This window comes from Stegastes partitus, unplaced genomic scaffold, assembly GCF_000690725.1.
Source record: "Stegastes partitus isolate 25-593 unplaced genomic scaffold, Stegastes_partitus-1.0.2 Scaffold78, whole genome shotgun sequence".
NCBI classification, from domain to species: domain Eukaryota; kingdom Metazoa; phylum Chordata; class Actinopteri; family Pomacentridae; genus Stegastes; species Stegastes partitus.
The window spans coordinates 186,084-206,071 of NW_007577809.1; the positions used below are offsets into that span (position 1 = coordinate 186,084).

Genomic DNA, 19,988 nt, shown 5'->3' on the forward strand with positions numbered 1-19,988 from the left:
CAGAGCCGAGTAGAGGTCAGTGGAGGAGATTTCACTTTGCCTTTCACACACTAAAAGAAGGAATCAGAAGATCCAGACTCAATGATCACATTTACAGGTTTGTCAATTTTCATGTAATGATTATTTCAAGTTCTGTCACAGCAGAATCTCTCTGTGTTAGATGTAGAAATGAGTCCTTTACACACTTTAATCTTGCTTGAACTCCCACAACATCTAATTGTATCTTACTCAAGATTTGAATGGATCTGGATGTGGCAGCTCTCAATACAGAAGTGTTACTCCATTATCACTGTCATGCACACTTCCAAATCAGACATCTACCTGTTAAAAAATACAGAAAATACCTGTGACAAACAGGAGCATAATTGCAATATGTTCAATAAAATGCCACAGTAATGATTATTCTGCTGATCACAAAGAGCCATCTAGTGGTCAAAACACCAATCAAGCTGATTTATTTACTCAGTCCATCCCAGTTTTCACTTTCAATTTCTGAGCAATAGTCAGAGACAATGATTTATTCTTTAACATTCTGAATCACTGTTATGTTTGCAGTAAAATGAGACTGAAGTTGACATAAGCTGTCCTCCCTTATGGACTCCTTACAGTCACGTGTTTCTTTCAAATAGCCAGCAGAGGTCCCTCTCATCCCAGATCAGAGAGAAGTGAGTTTCCTCTCAGTGATGTGGCTGCAAAGTTAAGAGTCAGCACGTACAAACATTTTACAATTTTGATAGTTTTATTTTTAAAAAAATGATGTTCTGGTACCTGACTGCACAATCCAGTACCCTAAAGCAGGTATGATCGAGTCAAACCTTAAGTCATTCTTTTCACAACCACTGGAGGTCAAAGTTTAATAAAATTACACCCATTCCAAAATGGCAATACTGAAGCAAAGTAAAACCAGCTTACAATTTTGTACCACGTGTATTACAGGAAGGTTGACACAGTTAAAGATTCAATATATAGCGAATTAACATATGTACTATTTACCCCTTCACATATGTACAATATATACATGTCGTTTGCATTTACATGATATTCACACACATATATACAGACACTTGAGTGTACATCATAATAATTATAGCTTTAAATCTGACATGAATAACATATACATGCTTCCCGGAAGCATTTAAGAGCTTGAATGTCCTAGACATTGTAGATTATAGTAACAATAACACAATAATATTATTAAAGATAATAATTATCATAACATACAGGTTTAGCAACATAACGGTAAATAAAATCCTAACGTCAAGAACATTGGCAGGATGATTAATTTCCCATTGAATAATTATGCTCAGCACCTATAAGATGTCCTCTTTATTATTGTGCAAGTACAGAGGAGCTTAACATTACTCTCAGAGCATTTGTACTCAGAAATACAAACAATAAACTGTGCTTTAGTTCTGGGGTCCTGTCTGTGCTTTTGTGTCTGCCTGTTAGCAATGACTCAAAGGCTCAATCTTGATCTCAAGGCTGAGCAGACACAAATGGCGAAGAATTTCAGATTTTGGTCTCGGGGCCATCTGTGATTAGCGGCTGAAAGGAGTTGCGGATCCGGGCAGCTTCTGCAGCACAAAGGTGACCAAAGGCTTTGTTGTACCAGTCTGGAGTCCTTCCCCTGCAAATCCAAACAGTATATTTAGTACACTTTAGCATATGTATAAAAAGCTTAATCACCTTAGAAAAACAACTAAAATCATGCAAAAATGTATTGGTTTGCAAAATAAATAACTTTTTAGCACTGACTAAAAGAGTGAACGAGAAAATATCCGGTTTCTTGTGGGACTTACTTCATGTCCACTCTGCAGATGTGAGTCAGTCTGGACTTTCCTGAGCCACAGGGCTCCAACAGGTAGTTGGACTCCAGGACTATAGCTCGTACCCCTCCTATAGGAGAACAATCTTCATGCTCTATAGACACAGACACCAGGGAGCAGGCGCCTTTTGGCAAGTCTGTCCTCCATGACCTTGGATAAACAGAAAGAGATTGAGTATTTATTCCAAAATAAATTTAATTATGGCTCATTAAAAAACAAAAAAATGACATGTTGTCTAGTGTTTTCATTTTTATCACCACTCACCTGAGAACCACAAAGTCCCTGCTGGCATGAGGGGGCATGCGATTGAGGACATACTGAAACACTTCTGTCTGCTTGTCCAGTGTCTCACACACTTTCCACTGAAGCAGGTCCATGTCCCACAGGTGGCGCTCTCGCAGCACCCGGTTCAACACTACAGATGGTGGTGCTTCCACCTCCACAGACACTCTCCAACGTCTCAAAGGGTTCCCATCTCCCACCTGGATAGCATACAAAGAAACAGACCATCATTCTCAGTTGTGTGTCTAACAGTCATTTAAGATCCATGCTTGAGGTACAAAAGGAAAAGGCCCTTATTGAGCACTGCATTTTGTTATTTGTTGTGCTGATGAGCTGTTGTAAGGTTCAAGATAGAACACTAACCTTCTTATAGTAGAGTTCTGTGTTGTCAGAGCTGCTGCATGACACCCAGTATTTGGACTTTTCCCGGGCCTCTTTGAGCAGGTTCTGAAGTCTCCCCTCCATATGTGTTTGGTATGTTCCATCATCATCTTCCAGCTGCTTGCACAGCTCGTCAATTGTCGGTGCATGCAAGTCAGCTTCCACGTACGAATTACGCGACTGAGTAACCATCTCATGAGGGATCTAATGGGTGTAAGAAAAAAACAAAAACATGAGGTAAGACTCACAGCAAATATAAACGGAGCGGTTATTGCATCCAGGCCTGAAATTTCGGCTACAAATCAATTACAGGTTCTTGTACCTCAAAGAGACGATTGCACTCCATGATCATATGAGCAAGGCCCTGTGTTGCTGCTAAGTTTTCATTCAGATCCTTCTGGTCTGGTCTGCCTGTGGCATATTTCTTCTGCATGGCCCTGGAGATTATGGTGAGAGAAAAATTATTAGGCCAGCAGAGTCTTCAGGTCACCGTCCCCGAAAAACACAGTACATAAACCCTTCTTCCGCACTGCAGGGAACGCCTTTGATCCCTTTAGCAACAATTTCAGCATGCTAAATTAGAGAGTTTGCTTTGTTTGTACACAGCATGGTCTCATAAAACATTAAGCTTTAAAAAGAGTGTCATGGCCTTTTAAAACTGGCCCAGAAAGAGAGTAATCTACTACACCCCCAGGGCTGAGCTAACTCTGTAACCCATTTTATGCCCGCCTTTATGGAGTCATAGGTGAAGATAATCACGGCAGAGTTAATAGAATGCATGCATGTCTTGTTCATTATTGGGGGCAGAGTTGCAGGCAGCAAGGCTGGCCCAAAATCACAGACACCAAGTTAATTGTCACACAAGAAAAAAAGAAAAAAAACTACCTTGGTGAGAGATTGTCTTTTTTCAGTATGTTGAGGTGGAAGAGGGAGGGGGCCAGGCACACAGCAATGTTCATGGGTGTCATCTGGTTCTCCTCCACAGACGAAGTGACGTCACTGAGGAAACAGAGAAGTGTCTGCAGCACCTCTCGGTTTTCATCTGACATCAGCATGATGGCCGCCTGTACGGCTTGCAACCTTTGGTCCTTGGGCACATCTGCACATGTGAAAGAAAGTATTTTTATCATTTCTGCTTTACAGACATAATAATAAAAGAGAGAAAAGCACTCATGACCTGTTACCCTGTTAGTTCAGGCGCAGTTTCACAATGTTTTCCAAATGTGAAAAAAAAAATAAAAACGAGACATTAAAATTAAAACAACAAGCAAAGAGAGATTTATGTGCTTACACTGGTAGATGTGGAGGAAGGTCTCCCCCAGCTTGCTGGTGAGCAGAGGTTCGGGTAAATCTCTGAAGAACTGCTTCACCATGTCGGCCACATCATAAGCAGACTGATCCTCATAGTTTACATTGTCTGGAGAGTTTTCATTCATCTGCCTCAGAGCTTGGATTCGAGATTTCACTCCTGATTTACGAAAAAGACCCACCTGGAAGCAAAAAAAAAAAAAAACGAGTTTTAATGTTGACAGCTGACAGCAACTTCTAATCCCACTGTACAGCAGTTCCGCTATAGACTGTCAGCAGAACTGATAAAACCTATGCACTGAAATCTTACACCACACCACATTACACATGCAGCCTGAGAGGATGTCTGCTGTTACTGACCTGGTCAAGACACTGGCTCCTCAGGTACCGCAGGGCCTGCTGCAGGCCGAGGGGCAGGGGTTGTCCCGAACGCTGCACATGAACAATGAGAGGAACTCCGAACACATTCTTGTCCTTATAATCTGGTACCTTCATTCTCTTCATAAACTTTGGTACAGACCTGGGAGACACATCAACAAAACATCCTTTAAAATTCTGCTCTACTGGCTAAACAAGAACTAAACATGCAGCATTTAGACATTTCCTTAACATGAAATAGTATTAAAGAAATGTGGTTGCAGGTATTCATGAAGACACACAAATTAGCAATAGTAATTTGGGCAAATACAGATTATTAGTTCACAGGAATTTGATAAAATGTACTGTTTAATTATGAATTACATCAAAAGTGGACTTTCAGATCAGACTTACCAAGTCCAGCCATGCTTGTTGGACATGGAGTATTTCTCCATGATTGCAGTAAGACGCAGCAGAGAAAACTTCTGTAACAAACTCAGCTGGCCTGCCGACTGGTTTGTAATCTGCAGGGAAGCCACTGAGTGACTTAGGCGATTAGATATCTGAAAGCTTGGCCATCGTAACCTAATGCCAGAAAAGATAAAATTATTATTATAATAAAATATTAAAAAAAACATTTTAGTTGTTTTTGTTAATAGAAAACAAATGAGTGCATTTTCCAAGTACTCAAGTACAGTTACACGAGTCGCACCTGTTAGGTCGTGTGAGCGAGGCGCCCACTCCTGAGTCCCTCCTTTCCCTGAGCCTCGTAGATTCTGTCTCAGCAAGCGATACTTTGTCTCTGTCCCCGTCACTGCGTGTGGTCTGGCTTTCTGTGACAGAATTCCCCTCAAAGTCCAATGTGATCTGACTAGAGGACTGGAGGCCCACTTTATCTTCCCTCTCCCTGTCCACCTGCACTTCTCCTCCCGGCAACACATTTTTTGACCAGTGGTCCACTATCTGCTGCAGACCATTGACGTGAAGCAAGATATCATCCAGGTGCGGAAACAGGTCCTCTTTCTCCAGGTCTATCAGGTCTCCGGTGCTGGCATACAGATGTGAGCCAGGAACATTATCATACACGCTGATGCGGCTGCCTCTGGAGCAGCACTGGGTGACAGGCCTGCTTTCCTTTCTGCAAGGAATTAGTGGGGCGTCCAGGTGCATGCTGCCGGTGTGCCAGTTAATAGAGGCCCCATTGGTTGGAGATAGGCTCTCTATGGACAGTGCTTTGGGGAAAGTCCCTGGCTTGTGGTCTTTAGGAATGTGGACCACCAGGTCTTCATAGGAGCAGAATTCATTTCTGCGGTTTTGTTCGGCAACCTTATTCTCTTGGGTGTCTGAGAAGATGTCTATGTCCTCCAAATACATGCCGCTACGCTTGTAGTCAGCTCTGTGAGCCTTACGCTCTTTCAGACTGGGTGTGCTGACAGTGCTGCCGCTGGAATGGCTGCTACCTTCACTACCGGACTGGGACGGCGGAGCTTTGCTGGACGGTTGTTCTGGAGCCCTACCATCTCCGTTTATGATCTCGACACACCGCATCGTCTTCAGCGCCCGCGCTTCCTGCTGCAGCACCGGAGAGCTGATGACCAACGCCTTGCGGCCCCTTCCCAGAGTTCGTCGGGAGCTCAGTGTCTCCATTCGCTTCAGGAAGTCTTTGGCACGGGTGCGGCCTGTCTTGCCGTGTTTGTCAGGCAGTGAGCCATAGTGAGCAAATTCTTTGGGGATGTGAGGCATTGTGAGAGAAGTAGAGTCTGGCATTGCTGCAGAATCTGTGCGGTTGGAGCAGTCGGAGTCCTCTGTGCTGAGGCCCCTATGACCGCTGCCTCCGCTGCTCTCACTGTGCAAAGAGGAGACCTCTGGCTCACTGAGGTCCGTCAGGACACTCTCGCTGCTGGTGGTGGTTCTCAGAGGCACGCCGTCCCTGGAGGTCTGACCCTCTCCGTGGTTTCCCAGCAGACAGTCAATGTCCTGTAACCTGGACCAACGCCGGCTGCTCCACTCAAAGGTCCATTTGTCACTGATGGCAAACAGGTCTTCTTCATCAGAGTCTTCACTCTGGGGAGAGATGGCGTATGTTATCACTGTGGCTTACATAATTCAGTCTATGAATATGAATGTTTCTATTTACCTCTTTTAAAACCGTGTTCATAACTATCCATAATAATGTTAAATAAATTAAAGAGCTCATACATACAGTGATTGTGAGCATGAATAGTATTGAAATGGAATTATTGAGATTGACAAAACACAAACCTTTGTGTACTTCATTAAATACCCATTGCATATTTTCCCTCTTTTTATTATTGGTAGAAAAAATATTCATAGCATCAGCTGGCTTGCAAGGTAAACATGGCTCAGAACTAATAACATTATGCAATCAGCCAACCGTGATATAACCCTAAATTATTCCTTTGAGTTAAAGACTTTTCCATAAATAGATCAAGGCAGGAAAATCATTAATATGTATCAGCAGGCAGTATTATAATATGGGAACAAAAAAGTAATAATAGGCATTGATGTAACAATGGTACCATCTAAAATATCACTGAATGTGGGTTAGGAAGACAAAACCAGACTATGTGTGTGTTGCTGCAGGAAGCACATGCATAACTTAAGGCAATTTGTAAGACAACACCCTTTCTTACAAGGACACTGACTTTTGTCTTCAGTTTTGTAACAATTTCTAATGACCATTGTGATATTTGAGTCAAGGCCAAACCTTAAGAGGTACCATACTGCGTGTATTATTTCAAAATATTACGTGCACGCAGAAAGAAAACCACACGCTTAAGGCTACGCTCTTGGCTGGGAGAAAACAATACCCAATGTGTCGTCGGTGTTTTAAAAATATATATTTTCAAAGTGGGAAGACTGCGTTTTCCCAGAATACATATCGTGTTGCATCATACTTGTCATAGCGCTGCATTTTTCATTCAGTTATCAACCTCGAAAGTGAAAGACTCAACACTTACTTTCTTCTTTGGAAGATTCACGTCAAGTTTCATAGAAGCACACTTGTTCAAAGTGTTGAGTCGCCTGAAAGAAAAATGGCCAAAGGATGAAAACACCACAATAGTCTCCTAATGAGCATACTAGAAATAGACCCCCTTCTGTTTGCTATTTAAGTGTTAATCTGATCAGCTTCTGTTCTGGATGCACAACCAGACCCAGAGGGAAAGCCAGTCTGTCCGCATCATAATAGCCTAAACCTAATGAACGCCGGTAATTGTCAGTTGCTCTGTTCTCTTCCTCTCAGGGTTGGATATAAGTGATTGTGGCTTGAAGGGTTGTGTGTGGTAGTCTGAAGAAAGGTGAATTTAAGGTCAGCCACGTGCAATCACAGCCTTACTCGTTAAAAACTGTCATCTGTAGAAGTCAATGTCCAGTTAATGAAGCAGTGTTTGATGCCATCTACGCACTTGACATGCTGATTGTGCTCACGTGTGATTTGGAGAGGCCATCATTTCAAAAACTTACAGATCATGTCAGTATTCTTCCATTTTTTTCCAACAAAGTCACATGAAAGTGATGCTTTTGACATACTAATACAGTCAGCTTTAAAAAACTCTCTCAGAGAAAGAGTGGAACTGTTCCAGTATCTATAATTAACAATACAGAGTCATTCTTTGAGCGTGTGCTTAGCGATTAGAGTTTACTAGAGTTTGTGGGTGTGCAGCAGCAGCAGCTCTAAAAAACTGTACATGAACCAACAATAGCATGGGGAAAAGATGACGGCATAAGAAAATACACTGCAGCTCAACTGAGTGTTGGCTTCAGACGAAAAGAAGCGAATTTGCGGGAAGATAATTACAAGCTTTAACAGCTCCAGATTGCTAACGGTCTTTTTTTAACTGATTGACAGTATTGTTCTGTGTCAGTAAATGACCTCGGCTGGAGGCTCTAACTTTACTCCAGTGCTGTAGATCATAGGGGTTAGTCAAACAAGACGTTCCCATGATTGTAACTGTAGATAGCGGTACACAACTGAAGAGAGGATTTCTAAGCTGGGGGGCCCTTTTATTCCACAGGCCGAAAGAGCTTTGAATGTGGTTTCTAAAATAGGAGGCTGCTTAGGCAGGGATCAGAGGGAGCGCTCACATGTATGAAATATCTATCAGTTTCACTTCTATCAAAGACACCCACAGAATGTTGGGTGGTATTTATTTTTGCACGTAAGTCTGCGGCGGTGTAACTGATTATAAAGCCATCCTTATGTTACCATAGAGATGCCGGGAAGTCACGGACAAAATCACATTGGAGGTGGAACTGTTTCCAATTGTCTTCTATTTATCCCGTGGCTAGTTTGGAATTTAGATGAGTTGCTTTAAGGTTGTTTAGAGTCACAGTATATTGAGCTGTGCGAGGCTCCCCTCATGCTCCTCCTGCCTCCCTCTCGGAATGGTTGCCATAGTGACTGTGGTAGCTGAAGAGCTGTTTTCATCTTGGCTTGAAGAAGTACATGAGCTGTTTTGCCCTACAAGGGTGTGATGTGGAACCACCAGTTGTTGGCTTAATGTACTTTTATATTCTTTATACTCAAATTAGGAAAAAAAAACAGGCATATCCAACATTCCTCATGCTGTTATGTCAGAGGAAGGGAAGAAGAATCTTGTTTAATATATCTCAACATGGGTTCATTTCAGTGCCCTCAGATAGGACTGGTCTGTTGAAGATCTGTATTGATTTAATAAATGTTATTTCTGCAGTGTTATGTAATGTAGGAGTGTGTGAAAAATTGTCTTTTACTCATGAGATTCTTTACAAAATGCACATTACGCTTTCAACATCATGAGATGGGATTTTACTTCTCACAAAGGTCCACGTGATTTAGGGAAGGAAAGTGATGTGGAACTAACTTTATTGACTCATGGATGAGCCACTATCTTTTCAGTGTCAAACATCTGTTTACCTGCACAGAGGTTCCACGAGATCTTTGTCCAGAAAGTCATGATCTCTTTTCACAGGGGTAATGTCAATGGGGAACTGGGAATCTGCAGGAAAAACGCATAAAAACAAGAGAGAGTGGCAGCGTTGAGATTCCACTTGATATTTCAACAGTCGGGATAAATGGAAAGAAAGATGTGGAAACCACATTCTTTCCAAGAAGTACATTGAAGGCCGGGCGACCATCAAACTTGTTTTGTATGTGATGCTAATGAGAACAGGCAGAATTTGCCCAAATAACAGCGCTCGGGCTTGTGTGGGTATTACGTCTTGCTCTGGGTATGGGCTTCCTCTTACATAACTCAAGAGACTGAATCTAACATTCCACTGCATTCATGTGAAGCTGTTAACTTCTTATAAAAAGCAGAAGCGGCAGCGAGCACTCAGACCTCAACAAGGCTCGGTCTGTTCTTTCATTAATATCATTTTAAACATGCAGCCGCGGCATCAGAATGAAGCTCTTTGCACTCCAGCAGCATTATCAGTGCACATTTTCTGGAGTTTTCTTGCTATCTACAAACTGTCAGGAAACAAATATATTGCACCAAAGCACATCAAAAGTCTGGCCCAACCACACAAAAGAACTGTGGGAGTACAGCTACTTTAAACTCTGATAAAAACCCATTTCTTCCCATGACTTCAGTCTTTAAGCACAGAAGACATGTTTATGCAGTAACTGTAGCTTGGAAAAGATTAGACTTTAAAAGCAGCTGATGTTCCACTTGTTTTGTGGTGTCTGGGGATCTGACTGGAGCCCGAGCTCCAAAGCTTCCTGAGGACAGTTGTATGAAGGAGACTCACTATGCAGCCCATGAATACATGGTTTTGTGTACAGTGCTGCAGAAAGACCAGATGACACTGTGTACCATTATTCACTCATCATCCTGAAAAGCCAGTGTTCACGCTATAACAGTGTTTCTTTTCACAAGAGATCTAAAATCAAAATTACATTTTCAGTTTATCACAGAACCCTTTTATTGGCGTGCTAGTTCATTAATCTCTATCTTTTAACCAAACAACATTTCCCCTCTTTGTGATGAATGCATGTGGGAGAGCTTTTATTACCTTCAAAGAGCTGAGCATACTGGGGAAATCCTGCTGCCCGCAGCCAGTCACACGCCTCTTTCGCCTCAATTTCTGGAACACAAAAAATGATGTGCTTTAAGAACAGAGAAAAACAGAAGTGAAAGTCAATCACATAAGGTGAGTAAACAAAACAGCCTCTTGTTTCTTGTATGAATAGAACCAGAGGTACAACCATGTATAAACCTGAAAGAGAGTTAACTCATTTTAAGACATAAACAAACTTAAAAGGATAGAAAACTAGAGTTCAGGTTGAAATGAATCTTACTCAGAACACTGTCACTCCTTTATAGAGTCCACGCAAACAAACATTTGCTCGGAGTTTCTGATAAAGAACTAACCCCCACAGTCGGGATCGTAAAGTGGTCCTACAGCGTGAGCCGTCTGCAGGCTTCAGAGCCGCCGATGACAAGGAGAGGAAACGGACCGTTGGCACCTTTCCATTAATGCTAATAGAGCTGGGTGCTATTTACCGCCTCCGCGAGACATGATGTCTGACACAGCAGTGCTACTATTTACATTAAGAAAGGACATTTATAATTTAGTTCAATACATACATAAAAGAAACTGAATAAAGAAGAAGCCCACAAACATTATGTTTTACTTGAAACTGTCACCAGTTATGTGGAAGTTATTCTTTAAGCACCAGGAGCTGAGAGATAAAGTCACTGTTCAGTTATCAACAGAGCATTCATAGGAAGAATTTTCAGAAAAAATCGTTTAAGTAATTTTTAAAGAAAAAAACATTCAAAATGCACTAGTTCCAGCTTCAGTTCTGCTTATGTATGTAATTATTTACTGGTTTCTACAGTTTCTTTTAATTCTGTTAGTTGGATGATACAATTAGTTTTTGATATTTACTCGACGAAACAACAAATTAAATATTAGAGAAACTGACTGACGGATTAATTTATGATGAAAATAAATGTGAATTTTAAAAAAATCCTACAGAATACTCAAGCCATTATTTAAAAGGCAGTTACTCTCCAGCTACACAACTGAGAATTAGAAATCACAGTGGCTATAAAAAATAAAAAGCACATACTTCACATGGAACACTAAGATATCCTTACCAGTCCCAGTGCTTTATAAAGCAGCTGATAAATGTTCCACTGGCTCTTTTCCCAAACACACATCTGTGCTTTAGCAAGCTTTCCACAATGCAGAGAATCTCCAAATCATTGCAAGAGCGTAAACATCACATCCAAGAGAAGCTACACATGAGCTGGAGCCACGGGTGACAAATAACCGTGCCATCACACATCTGAGCTCTCAGTTCCAGTCCCCGTCTGCGCCTGACGCACTACGTCCGAAACATGAACCGCGGTCATTCATCACACAATACTGCGTAATTACGGCGACTATCCCCTCGCAATGAAGATACTGCTATCATCTGCTTTTCAAAACTGTTGAACCAGGACTCACCTGGGCTGCTTCACTTCCCTGTTCCTGAGAAATCAATGAAAAGTGACTTTGGTCTTCAGACTGACCAGCAACTGAATAAATATTAACATTTCCCTGTGTCCTTGGATGACAAAAAAAAAAAAAAAGAGTCTACTGTTTACCCCCCTTAACCAACAGTTAAGTCAACATGCGTACGCTGCCAGGAGCCGCTCTGCTCTGTTCCCACCTGTATCAGCAGGAGCTAAAGGCTTTCTGTGCAGCTAGGCTTCCCTCCCAGGTGGATAATATCGGGCCTGTATTATTCAACTGCAGCACACAGTGAGAGCGCTGCCAGGTCCTCTTGTGTCCCACAGCCGCAGGTTGGACCACTGGGAGCAAGTAACATGAGCTGGGAATTCCTCTCTGTTTGGCATTCTGTAACACGATACCGAGACATTCTGTCCTCTCATCCTCTCTCTAAGGAAATCTCTTGTGGATAAAAGGCTGGGCGGGCATCATGCCAAAGAATGAGAACTTGTGTTTGCTCTCTACAACCCGCAGCTTTTAAAACTGTGTACAGTATAAAATTACAGTTTCACAAAGAGATGAAGCCCACTTTGGCTGTGACACAATGGCCCAGAATGTCAAAAGCTGTGTACGACTAAAGTATCTGTGGCGAGGGCGACTCCTTCCCTTACAGTTCACTTCATGCAACGCTGGCTATCAAGAACACTGGTTATGCAATTTGTTGCTCAGATATAATGTGTAACAAAGTGCTGGAGGAAAAGATATGGCACACTTGGATAGTCCTTGAGCTGAGCGGTGCCAAAATTATGACAGTTTGAAAGGCTCAACCACATTCCACTCTGCACACTTCATAAAATATTTACAGACAACTGCATGAGCAAAAACTTCTGAGGATTTTAATATGCCTTGTTTTGTCCTTAGCTGCATGTCTGACAGCGAAGCTTTGTGACTAAGAATAATCCTTTTCCTTTCACACTGTTTTGAAAGACCAAAAATATAACAGATTCATTCTGTCAGGCTCCTGGTGAATAAAAACAAACCGTCATCCTCACTGGCCTTAATGCAAATCTTCTCCAAAGCCCTTGAATCAACTAACAACTGTAAGTTTCCTTCCGGTAACAAATTTGTTGTGTACTTACGGGATATTTTCATCATACAGCCAGTGTGGTTCATATATCCATCAAGACTTAAGAGTGTCTCTCAGCATGTCAGAGCATCTTCATTCCCACGCTGAGCCACATTCCTGCTCTCTCTCTGAACACAGCTTGCAGTTTGAACTCAGATCCACAGCTCCCTCTTTTCCTTTCTCTTTTCCATCTACCCCCAACCACCATGTGCCTGTCCCAACACTAAATCTCTCCCTCAACCCACCCCTTTCTGTGGCAGGCTCCCGAACGTTCACCCCCACCCCTTCCTCCCCTTCGGCTCCTTGTGCCCGACCCTCCTACCCAGCTCTGCCCACGACAACTCTTTTATACCCCACTCAGCACATTTTTGGCAAAGATCTAAGCTGCAGCCAAACAGCGAGGATTGCCTCCATATTCTGGAACCCTCTTTTATTTCAAGACGTCGCTTTTAAACATGCTAAATTTACTGCCGTTTCCTGATGTACGTCTCTGTTTTCAGTCGTTTTGCCCGTATTGCACAAGGTCAGCTTCAACAGTCCTTCGAAACTGTATCCAAGAAGTGTTAAAGCTGATGTGGGAAATGTTGAACTTAAACAAACAAAAGGGAAACATGGTTTTGAGGAGTCCAGATGTTGATCCGGCAGGTCAGTGTAATGGAAAAAACGTAGGCAGCTGAACTCGGGGAAAACCATGACACAAACTGTCAGCAATCAGCAGCAGTGAATCATCCTGAGGCACTGAGCTCACAAGACTCTGCACTAACATCATCAGAATGATATATTCGTCTGTTTCACCGCCGTCTCTACCTCTTTTTCTGATGCGAAAACAATGAATCCGACAAAGAAGAAGAAGTTAGTTTGAAAAAACAAAACAAAACATAATGAATTAATAATGAACGAGAATGTGCTCGCAAGTATCCCCTGACTGATGGTAGGAAACAAGTTCCCCCAACAAGATTAGAATGTTCATTTTTTAAGCAGAGAAAAGAAGGTAAAAGAGAAATGTTAAAAATATGTATAAGCATACACTCTCCTCAATCAAATCCAAGAGGACACAGGGACTGAATTGGCTGAGTGAATACATTAAAAACCCAATTTTATATTTTATTGAAAAGGCAAAAATCACACAATCTATGATTTATAAGGAAAATCTATTAGCTGAACGTGTGGAAAAAGACCCATTAAATTATTGCGGTTTTCCATGGCTCTGTGATTATGTAAGGATATCATATCCATCCATAATTTCCTATCATGTGAGTGGAATTCCAGATGTAGTCCGCCTCTCCTGTGCCTGCCTCACTTTGTGAAGTTCCTGCCATTTCCTCTTCTGAACTAGTGGGGCCAGGGCCGGGTGGAGAGCTCCAGGCACAGACAGAATGACGTAGAGAATCCACTTTAGTCACCTTAACAAGCCATCTACGTGTAAATGCCCTCAAGATATATCAGAAGTTTGGAAACACTTTCAAACAATCTACTCAAACATGTAAGTGCTTACTATGTAGACTCATAGAAATGTGTTTGGTCTTTCCTCCCCCGCACCGCACTGCCGCAGAATGAATCAGCCTGACAAGTCAGACTACAACTGAGTGCGGAGATCGTCTATCTGAACACCTGGAGGAAAACAGACAGAACCAGCAATATGGAAAAAAAAAAAAGAAGAAAGATTACAGTAGTAGGTGTCGTCACGCTGGGAGGCATAGAGGAGAGGCCTCTCTTCCCCTTTGTGATGCTAATTGCACACAGACACTCACTCACAGTGAGCAGTCAGCTAAGACTAGACAGACAGTCAGGGGAAACACACACTGCCCCCTCTTCTAGTCTGCCCAAAAACCACAACATCTGATGTTTCATGCCCAAAATAGCCTGACATTCTTCCTGTCTCACAGTTTACAATTGTGCATGGGGGGATCAAATAGGAAGCACAAGTAAGGATGAATGATAGCCAAAAGATGCTTGAGAAACATGATTGTGGCTACAGGAGGTGTTGGTTCAGGTTCTCTAAGGGAAACGCTGGCAATTCACAAGGTGGATTAATAGTGCAGTGCCCCATGTAATTCACCTAAAGTCGTGGGAATAAAGCCTTTCTATTTTCAAGAGTAGGTCTTAATTAACAAAGCTCTACATGTTCCTCAGACTTCAATATCCTCAGCACAATGTGCCACAAGCATCAGCCAAACAGGAGGTGCCACTGGGCAACATCACAACGCGTCCCGAGTTCATTCTCATCATCAACAAACTGGCAAGAAGGTGAAATAAAGAACAATAGTCAAATCTAAGAGATTATCTGTCTACAAAGGTGACTAACAACAAGGTGCCTTTGTTGTTCATGCAGTGATTGGCACATGAGCTAGCTGGCTCCACAGGCCGAGTAATTACAGAGAGCCAGTGTTGAATCACCCAGAGACCTTCAGCCCCCTCATTTGATCCTGTGGGGCACACAGGGGACCTGTTATCCTGCCGTCGACACGGGATGCAGGTTTAAAATGATCAGCTCGAGGCTGTGTTGCTAAGACACCACGACAAAATTTCCTCAAATACAAATGAGCTAGCAAATCTTGGGCATACTTTTGCCCCGTGGTCCACGCTGACCTGTGGAGAGTTCCTTTCAATGGACCACAGGTCTCTGGTAACAAGTGGATAAAGCAGACCTCAATGCCTCCCGGAACACAGAGACTTGAGGACAAACAGTGCGAGCCCAGGAAAAGGCAGTGCCAAGGAGACATTAGCATTCCGAACCTGTGTAGGTCAGAGTTTCACGGACATCCACAATCAATTAAAGAGCCACTATATACTTCACAGACCAGCCTTTTAAATGTAAAACATATCATCATCATCATCATCATCATTTTCTCCTCATTATTTTCGTTCTCTGTTAAAACACACATAGCAGAGACATGCTGCTCATATATAAAGAACCTGCTTTAGGAATCTTAGTAATTTTTAATGGCTCCACTGGTGAGAGACGAGGTCCACCTTTCATTTCACAGCAGACACACACACTCACAGCAAGAGCTTATTGATTCTGAGAGTAAATAACATAACTATGTGAGCTAGGGAGCTGATGTTGTTGACCATTGCCAAAGCCTGCTGGGTCAAAAGTCATCTGGGCTGTGTTTTTCTCTTGAGGTCCTGTATTGAATTTAAACAAGAGCAGCACAGCTGTGGTAACACTCTCCTTCACCTCTGAAGGACACCCAGAGAGAACGCTCTTTCATCTTCAGGAGAAACAACCCATCAGCTCTCTCTGTTTCTCTGTCGGTCTCTCCTTTTGTCTCACTAAAGTCTGGAAGAAGTCGCAGCTTTTGCACCATTCACAGGTTACTAATGATTAAACAATGCACAGTGACAACACTAAAATACCTAGACGTTCATTCACGTACCATTATTCCTGTGCTGCGTCGGTTACCGGTAGTCTTGTCATAAAAGCCAGAGCTGATTAATTTCTTTTTAAAAGTCCTGCCTGGAAGCACAGTAAAACTCAAGCTTGAAGGGGGTTTTTACTGTGAAAACATGTGGGGTCAGCGTGATGTTGTTAACATTCTACACTATGGAAAATCTCTACACTTTGGATTCCACGTCACCAAACAACAGTCTGGGAGAGGAAGATTATCAGAGTTATTGTCTCATCCCACCACAAATAGCTTTTCAGTGAAGGATTTACAAATTATCCCCCAATCCAAACTGTAAACTGATCTTGTCGGGTGTCACAGCCAGAAGACAAATAAGGGGTATGACGTTTGGGCTGCGTGGCCTCTGAGCACGCCAAGGCTTCAAAGTTCAAACCATTAGCTCTGCCGTGTTTTCATCCAACTCGTTAAAGTGTCTCACATTCACTCAGTTTTGAGAAAATGTTCTAACAACCACATGTTGATTCCCTGGGGTTGCTTAGCAAATAGCAAAAACCAGGGGAAGTGTCAAGTATTCTCCGGCTTCACAGACAGGTGTTCAGCTTCGAGCCCTTTGGTCACGCTGCAGGACACGTTGGCACATGACTTCTAGCAAGAAACCTAAATAGAAGTGTCCTTTACTCGAAAAAGGACCTCTGACCCCAAACCTCTAGGAAGGAGGAGAAATCTCATCAATTTCCACATCCCTATGCACCTCCGTTTTACTGCCAGCAGCTCCAAATAGACCAGAAATCAATCAGCTTTCTGCGAAATACTACAGCAACTTCCAAAGCGAGATGCACAAGCTAAACACTTCCAGACGCTGGACTGCAGCCATGTTCCCACGCATGCTGAAGTGTTCTGACAACCGTCTTGGAGGCCTTTATGAAGGATTTGCTTTCTTTGGTGATAAAAACATCAGCTTTGGCTTTTGCAGATTTCCTTCTTCATTTCATCCGGGCATACCTCCCTGAAACCCTGGGCTATTTCTTTGACCCAATGTTGATCTTTGCAGAGTAATCATTGTTCTAGTTGCTCAGTTGAACTTCTTCACCATATCAGCAGATAAATAAATAACACAGTGCAGGATTTTTCAACAAACGAAGGCTGGACAGCAATGACACGTCAAGGGCTTGCTATCTGCCCTCAGCAGTTTTCATCTTTCAAAATGTTTTTTTTTTAAAAATTTTGCCAAATATTATCTTGTTGTTTTTGCTCCCTCCTCATGCCAACATAGGCAGCATATAAGCAGTACGACAGCTTATTAAAACAGACCCTGCAGAGGTATTGTACCTGCAGACATCTGTGTTCCCTGCTATTCAGACTTAAGGCCTGGAAGCAGACTTCAGAAAGGGAGAACTCACTCTCTGGGTCTGTCTGACTTTCCACCAGCTCCCTTTTCTGTCCACTAAAATCTCCTTGGAGCTGTCGACTCCCCTCTTTTCTCTTCCTCCTCCCTGTCTCTCCTTCTCTGTCTTCTCTCAGCAAGACTCTGATCTGGGCTTTTTCAGTTGTCTTTTCAGCTCCCTCACAGCTGGCTCCCACAGTTTCCCATGTGGTCATGTAGTTAACTGTATTCCTCTTCAGCCCCACAAACAAATTCAACAGGTTCTTAAAGGTCTTTGCTTCTGTTTGTGTCCTGATTTAAAGTCCATGCATGTCTTCTTTTAGGTAAAGCTCAGCGGGCTGCATGCCTTGCCATGTCATGCTGTTTTCCCACTTATAATACATGGTTGTGTGGCTGTAATTCTTCCTTCCCTTTGATAGCTTATATAAACACTGTAATTTGGTTTTCCAACGATGTCATATAACATAGCTAAAGGCAGACTTTGAGTTACTGTCAGCCAGCTGACCTAAAATCTTGACTCAAACATGGAAAAAGATTGACTGGAAAGCTATCAACACATGTTCCGTAAGTCGTGGCACCCACACAAATCAAACATCACACTCGGAAGTTCAAAAACACTGCAAGCTGACAAATTATGTTTAATGTGTGACCACAGGTCTGTAAAGTACGAACATGGGGGGGAAGGACATTTAGATGAAACTCCTCTGAAGTTGAATCCTGCAGAGCTCCATTAGGTTCTCCTTCCTCTCATTTGGACCGGATCCCAGAGGGGACTATGTGGGGTTCCCTCCCTCTTTGGGAATGGCCTCAGAGAGTCAGAGGGTAGAGAGGGGGCCCAATGTCAGAACAAGGGCCCCTACCGTGAGAAAGCCCTGCCAGGACCTCCACAATAAAAGCATGGTGCCATCCCTTGGGACACTGGTCCTAATTAACAACATCAAAGTCAACGGCCACAAGACTTCCTCAGGAGCAGCAATCATGCAACAGACTTGTGACTCGCAGCGGAGAGAATGATACTGTCAGCACAAATTGTCGTGAATGATGAGGTGCAGCTTCGCTTACCGAGAATGCATAGATAGAGCTAAGTGATTGTTCGGCTTTATCAGAGCATTCACAGTTTCTCCATCACACACACACACAGTGTCACACAGTGCTGCCATCAATGACAGGCTGTGTTCAGACGGTCACCCCCCCGGCTCAACGGCCTATAAAGTCAAGAGACAGCGGCTGAAAGTCTGCGGTCTGGATGCATGCTGCCTTTTACACCTCTGTCAGTTTTTCAAGCTAATGACATGCAATGCACATTTCTACCACCGGAGGGCAGCCAAGTGCTGACCCCTGGCATGCTTCACATACCACTGAGGAGAAAATGTACTGTATGTTGAATACATAGCGTTCAATATATTAGAGACAAAGCAACCCCTATCTCAAGAATGCAGCTTTGGAGGGATGAGTCACAAAGCTAGTTTTCATATTTTGCAAAACATAAATCCACAATGCGTAAGTTGAGATTTAACATCTGTACATGCGTCATTTATCATGGATTTTACCGGATTTAAAAACCAAAAAACAAGCCAGATCCCCATGAACACTATCAAAATAATCGGACTTATCACTATTGACTACTAGGGTCAAAAATATTTAGCTCAGTGGCATTTTCTAAACTGTAGGATACAAAGGAAAGTTTTCCAAAGCGGACCTGTTAATATGTGACTTTGGTTCCTGTTACAGTGCAGCGGAGGCATTTCTGAAATCTACACTCGGTAAATGATTAGCACTGCACATGTGGCAGCTGTCAGCCACTCGGACTGCGTAGGAACGACACTGATTCTCATACAAGAGCTCAGGCTGCCACATACAGGCAAAAAGTGGGAATCTACATTAGAGTGACCTTTTATGAATGTGACCTTTATTTACCAGAGGCTGGTCGGACTGAGTCAGTTTGTTCCAGGCTGACTCTGGAATCAGTTACTCATTCTTTATCAGGAGGGCAATAAATTACCAAAAACGACCAAACAACTGCTGGTACGTTGGCTTCAGAAACAATGTGATGTAGCATAACAACCAATCGGAGCTGTAGACCAGTCACATCTGTTCACAGCCGGTCTGTGATCTAGTTATTTATCAATGGAAATAAAATGTTAAGCTCTATTTTTGATTAATGTCATCTGGATTCAACTAGGTATTTTTTTTCTTTCTTTGTCTGCTAAGCAACATCACAATAACCAAAACCACTTCTTACACTATCAATATATCATGATATGGTTTTATATTCTAAAGAGGCATTCTCAAGTATTTCAGAAATAAATTCAGGAGAAATGTTCATCCACATACAAACATGCTGCTACTTTATCTCCCCGAAACTAAACCAATAAGTATTACAACTTGACAATGACAGACATATATTAATTTACTTTCGAAACTTTCTATCCTCTACAGCAGGGGTGCCCAGTCCTGGTCCTCGAGAGCCCCTATCCAGCATGTTTTAGATGTTTCCCTCTTCCAACACACCTGATTCAAATGATCAG

General features: G+C 42.6%; 1 protein-coding gene across 4 annotated transcripts in view; it reads right to left on the reverse strand.

The window, feature by feature from the left end:
- Positions 1-720: 720 nt before the first annotated feature.
- The window catches only part of stard13b (StAR related lipid transfer domain containing 13b), a 59,841-nt gene continuing 40,573 nt past the window's right edge, over positions 721-19,988 (reverse strand). For 3 of the 4 annotated variants that reach the window (XM_008276623.1, XM_008276625.1, XM_008276624.1), the window contains 13 exons: positions 10,173-10,244; positions 9,073-9,154; positions 7,136-7,199; positions 4,867-6,218; positions 4,569-4,739; positions 4,158-4,317; positions 3,781-3,979; positions 3,375-3,588; positions 2,812-2,926; positions 2,472-2,693; positions 2,091-2,308; positions 1,800-1,976; positions 721-1,627 (listed from right to left, as the gene is read on the reverse strand). In XM_008276623.1, the coding sequence (XP_008274845.1) occupies positions 1,510-1,627; positions 1,800-1,976; positions 2,091-2,308; positions 2,472-2,693; positions 2,812-2,926; positions 3,375-3,588; positions 3,781-3,979; positions 4,158-4,317; positions 4,569-4,739; positions 4,867-6,218; positions 7,136-7,199; positions 9,073-9,154; positions 10,173-10,244 (3,164 nt within the window). In that variant the 3' untranslated portion in view covers positions 721-1,509. Of the gene's footprint in view, positions 1,628-1,799; positions 1,977-2,090; positions 2,309-2,471; positions 2,694-2,811; positions 2,927-3,374; positions 3,589-3,780; positions 3,980-4,157; positions 4,318-4,568; positions 4,740-4,866; positions 6,219-7,135; positions 7,200-9,072; positions 9,155-10,172; positions 10,245-12,739; positions 12,949-19,988 lie in introns of those variants that run through there. The other variant, XM_008276626.1, reaches the window with a different exon arrangement.